This window comes from Mobula hypostoma, chromosome 8 (genome assembly GCF_963921235.1).
Source record: "Mobula hypostoma chromosome 8, sMobHyp1.1, whole genome shotgun sequence".
Lineage (NCBI taxonomy): Eukaryota > Metazoa > Chordata > Chondrichthyes > Myliobatiformes > Myliobatidae > Mobula > Mobula hypostoma.
The window spans coordinates 78,059,567-78,073,576 of NC_086104.1; the positions used below are offsets into that span (position 1 = coordinate 78,059,567).

The window sequence follows — 14,010 nt, forward strand, 5'->3', positions numbered from 1 at the left end:
TAGAGGAGAATCTGGGAGAAAGGGATTTTCTCCTTATGAGAGTGGGAAGAATTGCTGAGGTAGCTGTTGCAGACAGTAGGTGTATAACTAATATCAGTCGATAGTTCGTTCCCTAAAATAGAGATAGAGATATCCAGTAAAGGGAGAGAAGTGTCAGAAATGGTCCACAGAAAAGGGAGAGGGCTGTCAGAAATCATCTATGCAGGACAAGGCTCTCTGAAAAATCCAGTAGGGTTATCCTTTCTCGAAGAATCACTTCAAATCTATTGCCACCTTTCTTCTGCTATCTCCCCATTCTTGAAAGAACTGGTGAGGACTTTGATTTCTGAAACTCCAGTAGTATCCAACAATGAGCAACAAGCAAATATGCATAGCCAATTCTTCCATTTAGTCACCAACATATCTGCATGTCACTGGGGAGCTCTCTAAATAGCACACGCCATGGAGTAGGTGGTAGTGTTCTTCCTGATAAGGATATGTGCTTGCAATTCATGACAGAAATTGGAAGTAAATTGGCACCCATAGTGCTGAGAAAATTCTACTAAATAACACAATTTCATTACCGTAATGCATGAAGGAATTATTCAGCATACGTTCAGAAAAAATACACAGTCGTGACAATAAACTAAACTGCATGTAACTTACGTTTTGTAATTTTTAATTATTGTAACTAACTACAAAACATTAACCACTTCACAGTCTGACAAAAGGCAGGAATTTAGTGTTACATGCTACAGTGACATTTTTCAGAACAATTTTACTACTTATTTTTTATTCTTTCCATTACTACACAGTCCAGGCATTTGCTGTGCATAGCTCTACTACATAAGCGACAAAAAAACTTTACAAAACACACAGGTTAATAACAAACAAAATACAATTTCTTTATAAAAACTACTTCATATCTTTCATAAATATTCAGACCTATTTACACAACTATTTTTCCGTGTTAGTGCAGTCTTTCCCCACCAGGTATATTCACAGTTAGCAGTATCTAACTCTTGTGGATATATCTAACCACTCCCAGTTTGTTTTGCTTCAGCATTAAGTTGACATTTACCCATGAAGAGCCAACTGTATATTCATTACAGAAATTGTTCATTTAGTAAATGTTTTATCCTTATTTTACACCATGTTCAGAGTTTTGTCATTAGAACATAACACATGGCACTACTGTAGACTTGTAGATATAACCAGGTATCAACTGTGTCCCAATACTGAGCATGCTTTGCCAAGTCACTACTGCCATGTGAAGATCATTTAGCAGAAGGGCTTAAAGTTAATCTCATGCATATATATCATCACCTCAGTGCAAGGACGATTACAGTTACATACACCACATTTCCTTGACGTTAACTTAGAATGGTTCTGTGAAATAAACATAAGACAACATTGTTTTAACTACGTGTTTTTACCATCACAACACCCTAGGAACATGGCAGAAGCTTTGTGTAATGACACCATTTTAAAGGACAATACTGTACATTCTGCCATTTCTTTTTAAAAAATAGCCTTTCTAACAATCCTATCTTACGAAGCAATTTTGATATATTAAAAAAATCATAAAATAGTTTGTAAAGGTCACTAGGGAGTTAAAGCCATGAATCTAGCTGTATATACATCCTTTGGAATGAGATTTATCAAGAAATAAATAATTGCATGTAGTCTGGTTAAAAATATGACAAGCTACACAGGGCAACTTTTACACTGGGTCTGATATGTGCATGTGTGCAAACCTAATCAGTAAATACCACAATAAAATCAAGTTGTATGCTGCTTTCTCAACAGTGCCTGGGAGCGATGCACTTTCCAGTAGAACTTAGCCACTTCCCAGCATTTTTGTTGCACGCTGGTTGGCTTCGTCAATCCTGGTTTTATTGGACTCAGCCTAAAATGTAATAAAAATAGAAATAAATGCACATATTAGTTTTGCAGAGGAAGTAAATCAAACAATAAGAGACAACCTACTTACTGTTTACTTAAAGAGCTAATTGAATGCACGCCTCCGACACAAAATACCATTAATTCTCATCTCTGTGTCAATGTATTTGAGTCCTATACGGCAAAGCCATTCTGAAGAGAAGCATGCTCTTGATTGGGCATGCTTTGAGCAACTTATTCTATATATCCAATTATTTCCACATTTCAGAGCATATGAAGAATAGATCTGCGTCTAAATAAATGCTTCAGTAAACACCTGATTCCCCAGCGCACATTATAAGTACAGAATATCAAAGCTTTCAGTATAAGTCACAGAGGTGCAGCACACGTAGCATCTGCCCCAATCCAAATGTGCACAGATGTTTCGCTTTTTCCAGGAAACCTTCGCTTTCAGACAAGCAACATTGAAACATCTGCACGTATTGATTGCTAACTCTAGGAATTCCCTGAAATTACCACAGATTAAAAATTAATCTTCTGGACACAGCAATGAGCAACATGGAGAAAAAGCACATGCGATTTCAAAAATTATGTTTAACTTCTTTCTCTTTAAACAATTAGATGTATTGGATATGGGGAAGGGGAAATAAGGCTGCTTGAGTGAATAAGGTGCGTAAACATATGATAGAACCCTAGGCATTGACAACCTGCATACTGGCAATAGCTTTCTATGACAGTTAATCCTATCCATGCTTATACATTATGCTAGATCAAGGCCACAAAGAATTAAGGATCTAAGTCGTCTGGAAAGCCAGAACTCCATGTGAATGCTGACTGCTCACCTCATTTATTTTTAGTTACTACTTTCAATTGTTCCTCTATACTCAATTCTGATTCAAATGACCAATCAATCTACACATCTAATTAGTGAGTTTTTCATTTATCTTCAAATCACAATTCTGCATTGGTGCTTCAGGCATTAATGGAAACAGATTCATTCTAGAGTATAAGAATATAAAAAGTGGGAGCACCATTTGGCCACACAGCCCCTTGGGCCTGCTCTTTCATGTGACCACAAAGGCATCCTTCCCCTTTTGCAGTACCCCAGCCTTTCATTTTCTGCTGTACAAAGTGCATCATATTCAGTCTTGAATATACTGAGCATCCATAGCTCTCTGGAGTAGGAAATCCAAAGACTGCAATACCGCTATACAAGCAAATTTCTCCTTAATTCTTCCTAAATGACCAATGGCTATCCCTATGCTAAGGTTGTATCTCCTAGGGACTACTTTGAAGTACTTTGTATGCCTGTATGTGTGTGTGTCTAAACCAGAGAGACATAATGTGTGTGCTTGCATGCACAGTTTAGTTCTTTAATTTATATTATTGCTTTTATTTTTTAGCATTATTTATATTTTCTAATAGGCCCCAAGGCATTTTGATTATTTGCAAATACCTAAGATCTTCCAAGTCCAGGCAGCAACTTCAATTCTATCTCTATGAGGTCATCTCTCATACTCTTAAACTCAGGCAAGTCCTGTTGAGTCACTCTACCTATCAACATAACTATAAGTTAACTCACTTATCCCAGCAATTGATCTAGAGCAGAGGTACCCAATCCTTTTTACGAAATGGACCCCTACCATTAAGCCCTGGTCTAGAGGATCTTCACTGCAATGTCCAACAGCAGGAAATAGTTCTTGACAGCTCAAAATCACACAGGATACTTCATTTGAGGACTCAGTAAACCCTTGAACAAATGAGGAGGCCTTTCTTCCTTCTATAATGAAACTCCTTAGCTGTAAAGGCCAAGATACCACTAGACATTCCAGTTGCTTTCTGTATCGGCTTTCCCACATATCATGAACGAACACAGCAGGATGACACTATAAAAATGTTATTAGTTTCTTTAAAAATCTTAACAGAAGTCTTATTTAAAATTGTGAGGTGAGGGTGAGGGGAAGGGATTCCTAAACACCAAAGTTATCAAGATTTATCTTGATAACCAGTTATCAGGGTTAGCAACCAGAGGGTATATCATGGGTAGTCAGATACCATGTTTAACCAGTGAAGTGTTTAGTCTGAAAGTCCAGTTTTGCCATGGCATGGTTAGATGTGGAGGGGACTAATCATGGGATAAATTCATTTATTACCCATCTTCATTGAAGATACAAAGCTGTAGGTAATATCTCTGTAATATAAACAGTAAACGCTAAAAATACCCAGCAAGGGAAAATGCACAATGTTCACCTGAATTTCTTCCCCCTTTAACCTGTTGTTACCTCATACTATTCTTCCTCCTTCTGCCCTATAACAGAGCATGCAATCCTTGTCTCCCCATCTCCATTTTATAAAAATTCTTTATTTCTTTTTATTCCCAATAATGATGAAGGGTCATTGATTTAGTTAACTCTCTACAGAAACTCAGTAGGCAACTTATCTGGCATTTATCTTTATTTCGCATTTCCATCATCTACAGTATTTATGTTTTGTAATGCATCAGTGTGATAGCTTCTATGATTTTAGCACAAGAATGACCACCCATCAATTATGAAATTTGGTGAGAATAATGGTGAAGACATATGGATTATATGTTTTAAATTTTCCATCAGCACAAATAATTTTAAAACCTTTTATTTGTACACTGCTTTTGCAAAAGTTGCCAGATCAGGTCCATAATTCCGGCTGTCCCATGGGATTCAGTGTCCAGGCAAAAAGGGCTTGTTATTATTGCCATTCCCCAAATTTGAAATTCATCACAGAATGGAACCCCTTCTACTTCCCAACTACAAAATCAGATAACATTTGCTGATACCGAAAGCCAATTGAAAGCAATTGTAACTTGTTTGGAAGAAAGGTTTCAATCGCTTGTGATAATAAATCAACCAGCTGGATACACTCAGCAAGCCAGTCAGCATCTATAGAAAGAGAAACAATCTTCAGCCTAAAACATTTTATTATACATACAGTGATACATCGCATGACAAACCAAATGTTATATTTCATGAGATTGTATTAGTTCTCAGATGTTCTTTATAACATTGAGCAGAAAATATCTATTTTTTTAAAATGTGCTAAAATACATGTAAAAACCTTATGACAACAATAATTCTGAAATAAACACTGCTGGTTATGGAGAAAACATCATTTATTAAAACAATTTACCTAAATATGACTTCAGATAATCTTACCTTCTCCATAATCCTGTCAATTTGGCGATTCTGCGTATCAATCTCATTGCCCATATCAAGTGCCATGTGGCGAAGATTGCCAATGATACCACCAACTTGCTCTAAATTGTCATCCATCTCATTTTCCCGGGCATCATTTGTCACCCTGTGCCAGAAGAAGATCTCTTTAAAGATGTTACTTGTGGTGGGCACTATTGCTTACACAACACAAGGCAGAAATAAAAATTAACATCTTAACATAACTCTCCTCCATAGGTTTCCTATCATCTTCATTCATAATGGACAACCACCATATTTCCTTAAATGAGTTAGAGGAATCCAAGATGTGGCAGCTAGGCAAGCTTTCATTACTATCAGTACATATAATTGCTTTTATACCAAGCTGAATGGGAGCATGCTTTATTCAATCCTTCCCTTGGCATTTTTTTGGGGGGGGGATTGAGGTCTAGCAGGGGATTGGGGTAGGAGCAGGGTTGAAATCCTGGAAAGCAATGTTTCCAGTCAAGCATGATATTTATACGTAGGTCACCATGGCCTTCAAAAGCAGAAATTTCTGTCTATTTAATTTAGTGTGTTACATGTACTCTCCCAGTCTTAGAATGGAGAACCTCAATCAGTTTGTAATACAGCAAAACAAAACATAGAATATTTTTTGTTCATAGCTCACCTCAGCTGATCTCAGGGACTGTTTTGATGGCAAATACATCATACCTTGACCTTGACCCCATTAGAATTTACAAAGTCACATTTCAGTGAACAGAGAATATAATATGTTGGTCTTTCAGGGGATTCAATTATCTGCCAGAAAGCTTTGTAATATCACCTCTGCACTGGTCTCTTAAACTCCATGGTCTGCATTCTATAATTATTAAACCCTGATCCTTTTAAACTTATCCTCAACAACTTCCATTTTCCCTTGGCTACTTCCAATGATATTAAATTCATTATCCTCACTTACGAACCCGCCATATAGAATAAAATCTCTCTGCCTTTGGTCTCTCCTCCAGCGTCAAATGGCATCTCTATTTCAAACACAGCTTCAGGGAATTCTGTATTTTATTTTCATCCTTAGTTTCTCAATCCAGCTATTGGAAGAGTTACCCGAACCCTTGCAACCACACTCCATGAGCTTCGCCTCCGGGAAAGGAAACTGGGTAACAAGAAGGTCCAGAAGACCACTGAGCATTGCACAGACATCATTGCATTAACATGGAATTAACCAACTTCACGCATTTTTCTGAGTCAGATATGCATTTTTTTGCACAAGAATTAGTTGTACCACCTCCCCCCACCGGCTTAGGACCAGTAAATATCTTTACCCCAACTCCCAACATTTAGCATAACTTTTGCAATGAAACAAACGCATTTTGGAAGGTGTGATCTCAGATTTCACATTTCTAATCTTTAACGTGCTGCCTTCCAATTTCATGGAAGGCGATTAGCAGAGGCACCTGATATTTTGCAATGCCACATGAAACCGTATCAGGAGGCAACAGAGTATTTCATAATCTAATAACACCCAGTATCATATCTTAATATTTGCGTTCTCTGGATTGATCCACCTGAGCTCACCTGCGAATAAATCCCCCGCTGATAGCCATCTGTTCACGCTCATCCATCACACGAGCAGGCTGACTGGCAACCACCCCATCTTGGTTATTCCCCCAGGCCTTTTTATAGGCATCACTTGACTTGAGTCTGGACAATTAAAACAATAAGACATGAGGTGCCTATGGGAACTATTGTGTTAAGCTAAATGCCTTACATTCAAATTTTTAACTGGATCAGGCAAATAGACATTTGAGGAAATGCTAGTATACCGATATATTATACTGTCATATAAATGCAATAAACATCCATTTTATTGTCAGTTCCCTGCAGCTCAATAGGAGCATTCTGTTCATTATATTAACATGGAGATCAGAGAAACGTTGGCTTATTAAAAAAAAGGACAACAGATACAATACTTCAGCAGCTTGAATAAAAACTGCCAGATTCAGCAAGGACGTCTAATGACAGGTCAGATTGCCTTTTTTTTAAAGAATAGGTTAAACACTTTATTTAAAGGGCTAAAACTTACTCTCCTTTATCATTAAAGATAATGGAGGTATTTGATATCATGAACCTGTTGACCAGCAGCTATTAAATTAGCATGCCAAGTACAAAGGTTAGCAAATTGAAATTGTTCTTCTGAACCACTGAGCCAATATTATGTTGAAGAGCCTGTTTAATATTTAAAATGTTGGCTACATTCCAGACTAATATATCGGTACTTTTAATAATTCATAGGCCAAACATCAATTCCTGATGTACACATCCTTATAAACAAATACACAAACTAAAGACAAACATGGAGTGAAACAAATGTGAGAGCAAAAAAAAAGCAATCAGTAAAATATTAGCATCAGAAGGAAAAGCACTGGCTAACCCTTGCACCTTGTTCATGCTTGGACCCTGGGCATGAAAAGGAAATGTGAAGCACATTCAGGCAGCTCCACTACCCTACTGGCTCACTTGCATAAGATGCACCAGCAGTAAGGGCACTAATGATTGGTTAAGCACACAGGTAGAATGGATCTCTGATAGTTGAATAATATTGGGGAAGGAGGGGTAGGTTATAAAACAGAACAGAAACAATTAATCAATAGCAAGCTGAAAAAGAAATGACTTGCAAAACTAGTGTGCACTATAAATAAATGTAAAGACCCATTCTCTTCCGTGCAGTCTACAATTATATAGAAATCATGGCACTGCTGCAGTGTCAGGTCTCTGAGATGTGCAGAATGTTGCGACTGTTAGAAAGTCACTCTTTGGTTTATAGCCAAGAAAAGTGCTTTACTTTTCAGAAATTTGGTCACATATAAAGTGGTTGATTCTTGAACACAACGGGAGAGCGATTGAATTTGGACAGGTTTACAAAATGACTACCATCACACTGCCAGAGATCAGCTTTACTGATCTTAATCAGGAATGACAGTCAGAGAATGTGATTCAACCTATTCTGTAGCCTCATCACCATACTATATCATCCAAAAACAATTAGGTAGCTTTTTGCTGCATTCTTAATACAATGCTGCAAGACTTTTGCACTCTATTATTGGAAGTTGATACTGAGTTCTGGAGAATGAGTAACAAAAAGGCTGGGTGTCTCTTTATGATGAAGAGAGAAAAGCAAAAGCAGGTCATCTTGAGAAGTTTCCACTGAGTAACTAAAGATCTGATGATGCTGGGAAAGACCTAGATCGGTGAAATTAGTTTTCAAACTAACATATTTTCAAATGAACAACTACACTTTTACTTTATCTGAAATTCCTGTCTTTATGGCATAGTGTAGTACTGCAAGAAGTTAGGCATTGAGTGAAAACTCCATAGGATTCGCAACATTTCCCCTAGCCATTGAAAACAGTAACAAATAGAGCATTCCAATTTACTGAATAAGGGAGAAATTTCTGAAACAGGTTGTCAATAGAGATATCTGAGCTCAGAACATAGGTGTCATATCATTTAAAAAATCTCTTTAATGGGAAACTAATACAATAGAAGGATGGGCCAAAATAGATACTTGATATTCTTCTTCACAAAAGCTACAACGAATGAAATGTGGATTGTCATTTCTTCCCTACGCTAGTAGGTGTTGAGCTTAAGATTTATGGAAGTAAAGTGAAGCCTTTGGTCATTGAGAAAAATAAATCTTGTAGTTGAGGAAAATATCTCAAGAAATGTTTTTGTATCTAATTTTGATTTTGCTTGTTGCTAGCATTTTGAAAGTGAGTAGATTTTGTTAGGAGGTAGGTTACCACAAGGGATATGGTGAAACTATGTGATTTTTTTTACTAGCAATAAAATAATATTAATGTGATCTGAGCCCCAGTCTGAAATTCATACGTAGCAAGTAAACTGCACACAAAAATTGTTCATTTTATTTGAAGGAATTGTACACCATCAGCCATACATGGGCTGGCCAAGATAGACTTCTTTTTTAACAGACAATAGGGCAGTATTGTGGGAGCAATACCATCCTACAAGCAGCTTTTAGTTGGCGAAGGGTCATTATCAGAACTGCCGGATTTCCTGATGCTGTAGAAACACTGTAATACCAGCATATAGTTAAGGTCGCATCAGCGCCTTGTCAAGAGAAAGTGGGCATGTGCAATAAGTTTTGGGTATGGTAGTGTCATTCAGAGAGCGTGGAATAAATTTTTTTGAGAAGTGGGAGTGATCTGAGTTAGAATCAAGATCAAGGCTTGAATGTACTTAAAGATCAAGCAAGGAGAAAGCAAATTTAATAAACCAAGTAACCTAATTTTTAGATGCTAATTTGTTGCTGTTATTACATATAGTTCAGAATTCATGTTTAAAGGTTGCAGCTTACTGCACATGGTCAGATCCTGTATCATCACCTGTCATAAGTCCACATGCTCAAATAATAGACTATTACATAACGTACAAGAACACACTCAGGCATTTAATAAATTAGTGATATAAACATGCTCTGGTAACAAGTCTTTTCATAAAAGGTTGTTTAGTGAACGGTGACGACAAAGGAGCAGAGGTTGATTGATTATGTAAACATTTAGTCTGAAAATTATATTTGGATCGTGCCATCCTTTCAGGAAGCTGGAATTAGCCATATTCTTTTCACATGCTCTTTTGTTTTGACATTTTTTTTTCCTCCAAAGCACTAGGTGACATTTCAAAGCAATGATGAACCCACCTGCATGACGCATTAAGATGGATCTCAACATGCTGAAATCCATCACCGCACACAGTTCACTCATTGCTGCTTTAACTGAACATGTTTACAACATACACTATTACCCACATCACATGACACATAAAATAGGTAATTCTTGAAGTGATTTGTCAAATGCTAACAAACTGAGTGTGTTCCAGTAATACTCTATTATTTAGGGTTTCATATTATGCCTTGATGTTGGTACACTGAGCATGCAGGGGTACTTCTCAGAAAGACAAGGTCAAGAATGGGTGTCTCTGCTGCAGCATGCCTGATTTGTTTATGCATTAAACTGACTGGAGCCTACGCTATGAAATATATGCCTTTAAATGGTATTATTTTTCTGCATGCCACACGCTCATCCTGCCAATATTGCCAAGCGTGGATGAGCTGCACAAGGCTTAGTGTGAGCCTTGGGTGCCCAGATGCTTTGGCAGGCAGGCAGGCAGTCAGGCAGACAGCACCTACTTGTTACATGGACAGGCACAAAGACCACAGAATTTTCCTAGATCTGTCAAATTCTTTTCTGCTTCTTTCATGTCCTTATTGATTTGGTCCATTCCTTCCTCGATGCGTTCCAGTTGTTCTGATTAAACACAAGATTGTTTTTTTTTTAAATCGCCACACAATGAAGCAGATGAGAAAGAAAGGACATAGAAGAAAGACAATTCAAAAGGAAAAACTTCAGACATTCACTTTGACAGCTGGACAGTCCACATCAGAGCAGGGCACCCAGTACCTACTTGTTACAAGGACATATGAAAAGGCCACAGCATTTCCCTAAATCTTTTAAAGTTTTCTCAGCTTCCTTCATGTCTTGGTTGATATGGTTCATGCCATCTTCCACGCGATCAAGTTGTTCTGGTCAGGATAAAGGGATGATAGTAGTGGAATGAATTTTGATTTGCATTGACCAAAGACATGAATAATGTCGATGTAGACTAAATTATGAAGATAAAGAAAAGTTCTCTACTTTGATGCATTGTTCCTATAACATGCATACTGAATGCTGGACCAAAATGTTGTTGTTGAAGTACCTAAAAAGGAAATAGGTTATTAAACTGTAAAATTTTATGATGCTATAGAACTGTTAATAATTATATTCTGAAAATTAAGGCCATGAAAATACTCAGCAGATAGAATAACAACTTTTAAAAGATGTTTTTGGACCAAGGGTTCCCAACCTTTTCAAGCCATGGGCCCCTACCATTAACCGAGGGGCCTGCAGACCCCAGTCTGGGAACCCTTGCCTTGGACTGATACATGGATTAGAAAAGTTTTGAAGGATATCAGCTAAATACAGTTAAATAAGACTAGCTTGGATGGGCATCTTGTTCAGCATGGATCAGATGAGTCAAAAGACCTTTTTCAGTGCTGTGATTCGGAGATTATGAAATTATTTCACAAAAGGAAGCTCAACTTCACTTGTCAGTAATTTGTCATGATTCCATGGGTAATTACTTTTTCCTGAGGCAGAGTGCCAGTGTCAGTCCAGAGAGCTGAATACACTATCCGAACAGACACTCCTCAGCAGTAGAATAAGGTATCACCTTTCACAGCAGCGGGTATCACCTTTCAGAAAACAGATTCAAGCAAGGCCCCATGTACCATCACAGGTGGGTGTAAATAATTCTATAACATCATCTGAAAAATAGAAATGTTGTTCTACTCCATAACTTCTCCAATGGTTTCACCAAGATCAACTTTACTAAAAAGGATTTGCCTAAACATTCGATTTTACCTGTTTTTTTGAGGGTTTTATTAAACACATCAAGTGTCAATATAAGTGTCAGTATAGTGCCAATGCTCAGTCAGATTCATCTCCCTTACCCACTCTCGCCCTCAAAAGCAAATTGTCAAATTGCCCAAAGTTATATTTACAACAACATTAGAGTGGTTTAGCAAAAACATTGGAAGTATTTGTCTGGGCTGTCCTCTCAGTTGTCAAAGATCTCCTTCCTGAATTGTAGTGTGAATTTCATCCATGAAGAGGTACAACAGACGAGATCATCACCATGCATCTATTCCAAGAAAACACATCAATTATTCTACATGATGTTTATCAAATTTACAAAGTGTTTAAGTCTGTCAGTCTAAGAGGGATTGCCGAGAATCCTTCTCACACATGGCGCCCTCAAAAATTCGACGCCATTATACTTTTGCTACATAATGACATGCAAGGTATATTTCCAGCCAACAGGTCAATCACAGACTAAATCTTGGTAAAGCATCTTGTGTCATCACCTGAAACTTCTCAGTCTACCTAGCCACTATATTGGACCACATCTCGAACAAGATGGAAAACCTTTCATCTTTGTTTCTTCCGCTGCAGAGCATCAGGTCATTTCAACCTCAGTCATCTCCAACTTTAGTCACTGAGCTGCAGTATATGGAAGAGGTGTGTGTGTGTGTGTGTGTGTGTGTGTGTGTGTGTGTGTGTGTGTGTGTGTGTAGTAAAAGTTTGCTCTTATCCCCAGAATCCATCCCTCTTCACAACCTTCAGGAGTCAAGTACTCTTCCCAGAAACTCACCATCAGAAGAATCTTCTGAGGAAAATGGTCTGTTTTATTTTCCTGGAACCCTTTATGGGCAGACGAATATAGACAAATGGTTGGCTGCACTCACGTGAAGTCAGATAAATGTTGTCAAACATCCAGTGCTCATAATGTCATCACTGAAACCAAGTACTGCACCTGATGCTGGAGCGTTTGCTCTGATGCAGCATTGAGGAGTAGACTGAGAGATATAGCAGAGACCATCTACAGTCACTGGAAAGATCCTATGGTGATGAAGTGGAGAATCATTTTGACCTTGACCTCCACAGGGAGAACAGATCTGGCATAAGAGCATGGCGGAATGCCTTCCTGCAAAACATTATGTATCTCAGTCATGACAGCCTTGGAAAACATGAATATATTGTTCATTGTGCAGTCTAGGTAGGATGTGGTGCTTCTCCGGGAGTAGCCTCATCACAGCTGGCATGTCCCAGACTCGTGGCTTGAGCTGTCAATCCCAACTTCATAGTTAGGATCTAGTAATGGAGTGCAGTCAGCAGTGCTATTGCGGAAGAATGCAGCTGAGAGAAGTAATTCCTGTTAATCTGATCACCCACTGTGATTGGAACTGACTGCAGTTTATGCAGTTGACCAGTCAAGTCTCCCAACGTCAAGAGAATGCGTTTTTTTCAAATAAACATAAATGCAACCAAACAGGACAATGTAATTCTTCTTATATTGTTACTGTTTAGTGAGGGCCATGGTTGCACCTTAAAAACCCAGTTTTGTCAGTAAGGAATGATACTTGCTCATCTCGTGATGTTTTGAGAAGTGTAATGATCCCTTAGAAACCTGCCAGCTGAAATGAATTGTGGACAGAAATGTGCCTGTGTTAATTTTCTTGAGCAAGTTCTCCCAGAAATGATCACTAGCACTATCTAAACCTGTCATATTTATTCTCAGTTTGTCCCATTGATGGATCCAGTTCCCAGGCATTATTTAGGAAATATTTTATTGCAGTTTATGGGAACATTAAGGGTACAAATTGGCACCATGTTTCCTACTTCACCAGTGTTTATGACAATGTGTGTTGAAAAGTTTCGAGTTTACAAAAGGTGTATGAACAAGTCTGCAAATAGAAAAAAACGGCTTGAATCACAATTCTGATAAAAGATTGCTGACCTGAACCATTGACTCAACTTCTCTTTTCATCTTCTGAATGCTTTCAGCATTTTCTGTTTTTATATTATTTTTATATTATTTTCATCACCATTATGTGCCTTGTCATATGATGTAGGTGATCGTGGTCTTTGACCATGATTGTTCTTGGCAAATTTTTCTACAGAAGTGGTTTGCCACTGCCTTCTACTGGACAGTGTCTTTACAAGATGGGTGACCCCAGCCATTATCAATACTCTTTAGAGATTGGTTGCCTGGTGTCAGTGGTCATATAACCAGGAATTGTGATATGCACCAGCTGCCCGTATGAGCATCCACCACCTGCTCCCATGGCTTTGTATATCGAAAGGGCAGGCAGGAAGGCACAGGTGGTGGTGTGGCTCTGTTGCTAAGAGATGGACATTTAGAAAGAGGTGACATAGGGTCAGATAATGTTGAATCTTTGTGGGTGGAGTTAAGAAACTGCAAGGTTAAAAAAAAATGATGGGAATCATATATAGGCTTCCAAATAGTAACCAAGATGTTGGGT

The 14,010-nt window shown here is 38.1% G+C and overlaps 1 protein-coding gene across 6 annotated transcripts in view; it reads right to left on the bottom strand.

The window, feature by feature from the left end:
- Positions 1-626: 626 nt before the first annotated feature.
- Positions 627-14,010, bottom strand: part of LOC134350662 (synaptosomal-associated protein 25) — a 161,076-nt gene continuing 147,692 nt past the window's right edge. For 5 of the 6 annotated variants that reach the window (XM_063056161.1, XM_063056162.1, XM_063056160.1 and 2 more), the window contains exons 5-8: positions 10,551-10,668; positions 6,645-6,770; positions 5,073-5,217; positions 627-1,888 (exon numbers count right to left, since the gene is read on the bottom strand). In XM_063056161.1, the coding sequence (XP_062912231.1) occupies positions 1,820-1,888; positions 5,073-5,217; positions 6,645-6,770; positions 10,551-10,668 (458 nt within the window). In that variant the 3' untranslated portion in view covers positions 627-1,819. Of the gene's footprint in view, positions 1,889-5,072; positions 5,218-6,644; positions 6,771-10,275; positions 10,394-10,550; positions 10,669-14,010 lie in introns of all 6 variants that reach the window. The other variant, XM_063056159.1, reaches the window with a different exon arrangement.